This window comes from Mycetomoellerius zeteki, unplaced genomic scaffold, assembly GCF_001594055.1.
Source record: "Mycetomoellerius zeteki isolate Tzet28-1 unplaced genomic scaffold, Tzet1.0 scaffold426, whole genome shotgun sequence".
NCBI lineage: Eukaryota > Metazoa > Arthropoda > Insecta > Hymenoptera > Formicidae > Mycetomoellerius > Mycetomoellerius zeteki.
Window position 1 is genome coordinate 585,177 of NW_017257421.1, and position 6,806 is coordinate 591,982.

The 6,806-nt window shown below is 39.7% G+C and overlaps 1 protein-coding gene across 11 annotated transcripts in view; it reads right to left on the reverse strand.

Moving 5' to 3' along the window:
- Positions 1-6,806, reverse strand: part of GluClalpha (glycine receptor alpha 1) — an 84,052-nt gene that overhangs the window by 13,358 nt on the left and 63,888 nt on the right. Inside the window, exon 1 of one of the 11 annotated variants that reach the window (XM_018454114.1) lies at positions 719-1,985. The exons of the other annotated variants lie outside the window; for them this stretch is intronic. Coding sequence (XP_018309616.1) covers positions 719-721 — 3 coding nt within the window. The 5' untranslated portion in view covers positions 722-1,985. Of the gene's footprint in view, positions 1-718; positions 1,986-6,806 lie in introns of those variants that run through there. 11 annotated transcript variants of the gene reach the window in all.

Below are 6,806 nucleotides of genomic sequence, written 5' to 3' on the forward strand. Positions count from 1 at the left end.
TGTATGGTATGATTGATAAGTCGAAGATGGAGGACCTTTGCGTTACTTTGATGTATCTAGAGCTTTAACTGACAGCTTCACTGTGCCTTGTCACCGCGCGGATTCTTCAGCCAATCCCAAGTCGATTTCTCCTTAACGAAAACCTCCCGTTAATTTCAACGTTCGAATACATTCGAGTCTGTCGAATTAAAACAATAGATGGATTACCTCATGTACCGTATTCCCTTGCGACATAGAATTCGCATTAAGATTTCGATACGTCAATCCGTTTCTCCTACTTCCTCCCTTTCATTTGAAGGAGAGACCGACTCCTGAGAATTCAGCCGAAAACTCCACGCATGGATTCCGGGCACGATAAAGCCGGGACGGCCTGTACAATATGTATGTATATAGACTTAACATGACAGTTAATGACATCGAGAAAAATCAACGAGGTGCGATTAGCACACATCCATTGTCAGCGCGACGCACGGGAGTATGCATATACATGTATATACGTATGTACGTGTGCAGAGATACGTCACGCGCGCGGGACCAGACTGATAATATATATATATGCATATATACGTATACATATACACGTAATACAGATACAAGTACAGAGAAGTGCAAATCTTACGGCATCATATACACGTGACGTTTTAATATAATTGTACACAATATGTGAGGATATACAGACTGTAGGCCTTGTTGATGATTACTTGTATATTGCACTCACCATATTATAATCATCTATTTTGCTGATAGAGCGGAGAAAGATGTTGACCTTCACATTTGTCGGGCCATCTAACACGTCGACCGGAACAGAACAAAAGAAATCGATTAATTAAATCGGTCGCCGTGAACCGAGGATCGCTGGCTTTGTATTTTCTTTGCTTATTTTTTTTTTTTTTGCTTTTGGTTAATTCGCTTTCGCTTTCATTTAATTTACCGGGATAATATAACTTGCGGTGTGGGTGGATCATTAATGAATGAGAGGACAGGAAGAGGAGGACGGGAAGGGGGAAAGGAGGCGAGGGAATGATAGAGGCATCGTGATAAGATGATTCTGAGACTCATCGATTCTCTCGAACGCACGTGTCGCACGCGTCAATGGATCGAACATCAATAAATAATGGATTAATCGCGAATGTCGCTTCCGCCGATCATACGATACGCATCCGAACGAATGGACAAAACGACAGAGCATTATCATCATGCACTTCTGTGCCCCGCGATAAAATCACGACAAACCGCACGATATATATTCGGTGTATTTTCGAAAAATCGTTATTACTAAATCAAACTCCCGATAAAGTGTCATACTCGTAACACGTGCTCGTTCACTGACGATTAATTTTTACGGATGACACTTGAAATATCGCTTTATTTCAGTTTTTAATCAGTTTGAAACACTCCTCCGAGAGGACGGGAGACCTTCCATTATCTTGCCGCGAGGCACAGGTCGCATATCTCGTTACGCGATCCAATATGTGTTGTATAAAAAAAGCGTAAGAGAGTTTGGAGATGAGCTTGGATATATGCAGATATCGTGAGATCGATATAAAATTTAAATAAACACGCTACGCGCTACGACATTTAAATGGCATGGGGTGATGCGATGGGGCGAACTATACTGCAGCGATTTAGCGAGCGTGTTAGCTTCTTCTTATCCCACAGCTCGATTAATACCTCACGCAAATAACTAGCGAATCGTGTGAAAGCTACGGATCTGCTACAGTCGAGGAAAAAAAAACGAAAGAAAAAGACTCGTCTTGAAAGCCAATGTGGAGTAAGATCGATTTGGATTTGCGGATGACAGTATCCTTTGCTGTGCGATCTCTTATAGGAGCGAAAACGGAGTAACATCCAGCGCTAAAAGCGACGATTATTGATCCGTGCGCTTCGCCAAGTGTAAACAAATCCCATAAGATGTAACACAGGTAAGGAATAAAGTCGATGTGCATATGTGTTGGGTGCCTGCGCGTAGCACATCGAATGGAGAATGCTTCAGCTGTCGCTTTGCGTGTAATCCGGTATACGACGAGCGATACGAACACCGTCGAATTTAAAAAAAAGCCGAATAATATATCAGGGTATCCCAAACGTTCTATTCGAGATATTCGGGGAGACGCATGAACAAAGCGAAATAATAAACATGAGAAGAAGAAAGAACAACAGTCATGAAAATAGATGTATCTGACAAGGGAACGTATTATTGTACATTGCAAACATGATATCAGAAAATTGACGTTATCGAAAAATTTGAAATAAGTATCTTAGATGGTCAAATCTTGGGATTTTATGGATTCTGTATCCAATGACTTGTTTGGTCATTTTAACTTAGACACAAAATATCTTGAGAATGCATTATTGAAAAAAAATGTTTCGATAAAAGTTGTAGGACCCAATAAGACCCTGGACCCAAAATCTAAATACTTATCTGAGTCCCTTTCAAACCCTACAACTTTTACTTGAAACATGTTTTTTCAAAATGCATTGTTTTCGAGATATTTGTATCTAAGTTAAAATGACCAAACATATTTAAATCCCAAGATTTGACTATCTAGAATACTTGTTTCAAACGTGATCTTTCGGTTAGTAATGTTAGATTTTTGATATCACTTTTGCAATGTAGGACGTTTCTTTATAAGGCACGCAAGGCGACATTCTGAAGAAGTTTCTACATTCGGATGCTGCGCGGACATCCGAAATACTTGAAAAAGAAATGCGTTCTACTGCGGGCTTTCGGAGTGAATCGGAGTTAATCGTGGTCCCATTATACGCCTTCGACGGCCGTCTGTCCCCGCCCTCCGTAATGGGCCCGACCAAGTGTCTCCATCGGAGGTCAACCTTTGAACACAGAAGGGGCCCGATTGTCGCGACTTCGCATTTTTCGCTTCTCTCGTGGACGCTGCTCTCGGACACGCGAGGCACACCTTCGTCGTCGTCATCGTCTTCGGAGCGGTTGCGCGGCATGGGGATTAGAAACACCTAGGAGAGGATCCTAGAATCCCATTGCCATGTTCGTGTTTGTCTATGTCGTTTTCGCGATGAGATAATCGATAATGGGCCGTAAGATGCGGCGATCACGGATCACTATTTTATGCTAGATCTTACTTTTAAGAAGGAGAAATCACGCGCGATTCTGTATACCCCGATGCCGCTATCTCCAGAATCAAGATCTCTCGATCTCGATCGCGTGTAATCCTGAAGTCTTTCGTGACTGTCAGTGGAACACCTTTCTTGTGCTAAATAGCGGGAAAAGTATCAATAATGTAACGGTAATTCGCGGTAATATTTCATCGGCTCGATCGAAGGGAATGATTTAATCGATACCACGAAGGAGCAAATAGAAGACGAAAATGTCAACAGGGCTTTTTCTGCATTTTCGCATCGCACATAAACATGTGGAATATACATTATATTTTCATATCAGTCATCGAGTTTGTGTTATAAAAATTATATATCATGCCTTGCACCTCTTAATTTTTTTGCAAATATCGAATAATTTAACTTGGCTATTTATACGAAAGGTATTCGATATTTTCAACGAAAAGCTGCACATACTTTATCGCTTTTGTTTACAAATTATAAAATGAGTTAATGGTTCAAATATAACGGATAATATCCATCAATAAGATGGAAGAGAAGTTCGATAATTGAAAAGTCAGAAGAAAAATATATAAAGTGAGAGGGAGTCTAACGTAGGATGGAGTCGCTTAGCGTGTGTTGCGTAACGTTGTGTAGGAAAAGGTGGACATACCTATTATGAAAGAAAGAACGTATCGATTTAACGGAATGTCCATTAAATCTTTGACAAGCCCTGAAATACAATTCTTTTCGCTTTGCCGACGTTTGCTAAATGCTGATTGTTGAAGCAGCATCTGGTTTTAACGAACTGTTGAAAAGTCACAGACCATCGATCTCGCGTTCATTAACGTTTGTTTCAGAGAAGCGTGACAATCTCAGAAAACTCGTATTCATTCGTATTGAAGCAAAATTCTCACAATGACAATATAAGCTCGCGCGTTCAGGATCAAGGCATGGTATATACATTTATCATTGTCGTAGAGAAAATAGAAACAAGTCAAGCAAACGAGAAACTGCCATATTTTGAAGTGTGACAGTAAATTTCCTATTTTCCGGAATGCCGCCCGGACCAAAATGACCCGGGCTTTATTAAGCACCGGTAAATTAGGAAATGTTTTGTGTTGCTAATCGGCGCATTGCAGTTGCATTAAACTCTCGTAATCTAATAAGCGGGCCTCGGATATTGCCGCTCCAGTGAGATTTACTGGATGATCGTGCGACAATTGTGGATTGTTGGAGAACGATCGTTTTATGTATTTCGAAATTTGAACGCGATGGAAAGCCATCTTCCCTACTTTTTCCCCGGATTAGTGACACATAAACTAGATTTTGTATTTATCTTCTACAGATACACGTTCTGAAATATATATTGCAGTTTACAGCATAGAGAAATTAACATAAAGGGGATGAGATGCAGCACGCTATTTTGAAGTCACATTAAAGGATTAAGTTAATCTTCCTGCTGGCGCTTGTAAACAATTAAATGCAGTCAAACTGGATGTAACAAGCTTTCAAAAATAATCTACCTCGCTCGCAATGACAATATCGCAAAATTCTATATTTCCTTGCAGTAAAGAGATAAAAGCTAATTAAAGCCAGTATGCAAAAATAAATATGTAAATATTTATGACAATTATTGAAATGACAAAATATCATAAAAATTGATTCTTATGATTATTTCTGCTTCAACAATTGTCATAGACATTTATGCTTATATTTTCTTTCTAATTATATTTATATGTATATGTAAAAATAGCCCTTCTCTCTTATTCTTCAAAGAGTCTCTTTTTTATTCGTCAATCAAGTTTTCTCTTCCTCTCTCTATCTCTTTCTTTCCCGTGTCTCTTCTTTATCGTGTCATCTAATATCTATTCCGCGTTATAAGTGGTAAGGATATCGGCGCCAATGAAGTGAGCTTCAAGAGCGGCAACATCCGAGTACCACTAATAAAGAGACGGCCATACGATGCTTAACCACGGAGATATAAATCCAAGACCCGTCGCGATTAACCCAACACCACTTTAGAGAAGAAAAAGCACGCGTATAGAGTATATAATATATACGTCGATAGCACCAGTTCACATAAATATACTTCAAAGCTGCTAATTTTAAACTTTTACAGAAAATATTGTCCATTGCATTATCATTATGTCGTAATTAAATTCTTATGTAATATTATTATCATCGTATATAAATTTCCAATAATAAATTTATATTATTATTATAGCGCGTATATTTTAGAAAATAGAACTAGTGCAGCTACCTTCCTTAGTAATATTCATGTGCAGGTATAATATCGACTTCTAAATAAATTATTTGCGGACACACATACATTCTACATACATTTTACACACACACACACACATACCTTGACGTGGCCGATAAATTTTTAAATGTCATCATCTTTTCTCGCACTTAGCGTGTGAATATTTAAACGGCGGTCTGCAAACGGCGGTGGGTTAATCACGGAGATCGATAGGTAAACGAATGCGGTTCAAAGTGGGACTCGCTTCGGTGAAAACACGCCCTGGAAATTGGAGCTCTATAACGAGACCCCGAACGACAAAGTCGCCTTTCGCGTCGTCGCCAGCCCCGTGTATAATTAATTGGTACCAGGCCTGTCTAATTACACTGCCTCCGCGACGTCGTCGTCGCCGTCGTCGCCATCGTTGTCGTCACAATTGGCAATTCGCGGTTAATCCCCAACTCTGTCTCGCAGCCGTCGTCGTTCTCGCCTAAGAACGCGTCGCGTTGTTTGCGGCAATCCCCGGGCTATTTTCTGCTAAATGAGCGTATTTGCCAAATGTGCGTTGCCATTCCTCATTGTTCTAAAAGTATATCGACCGCAGACCGTCGCTCGCTCTATTTGATCGCGAGCTGAAGGAAAACGTGCATCCGACGTAAAAATATCGGTAAAAAGTTAATCGGGACAAAAATCCATTACGTTTAATCGCGGGATGTATTTGCAATTATAATTCTGGATTATTTATTTAAGTTTCACGTTGCACGATGGAAGATATTACGACGTTCTGCCCTACTCTCCCTTGATAAATAGTAGACGAGAGCCTGCACCCTAGATATATACTCGGCACGAAAACTCGGAGAGAAATGAAGCGTGTCCTGAATGTAAATCTCTCGGCTCGCGCGCAATGCGGCCGTTGAAAAATTTATCCTTGCAATTAAATTGCATTGGTCGTTGATACGCACTGCTGATTACGCTGCCGACGTGACTTGCGCCTTCAAGTCATTTCCGCAACGATTACAAGGGGTTTCGTTTACCGAGATCGTTTCCTCGGATATAGAGCACGTAAGTGTTTAATTTTCATATAGATGGGCTTAACTGGGTACGGCGTACTGGTTACAGTTACTGTTTTCTGGTAGCAATTAGGAAAAAAAAGTCATTACCAAGAATGAGATAAAAAAGGGTTGCACACTACCGCAGAGATGTAGCAGCACGAGAATGCCTTAGCGAGTATATTGTCGCACGGTGCAGTAAAGAATTAAAGAATAAATCAACGATACATCTGATAATATATGTACATATGTGTAGGCAGGTGTCTTCTATTATATATATATATTATTATAATATATATATATTATATATATATATATATGATATACAGTGTTACATTGCGCATATATGTATGTACGAATATCTAATAAGTAAAATGATCAATGTGTCGTAATATTGCAAAAAAAAGAGAAAAAGAGATGAGAAAAGAGATACATGGCGA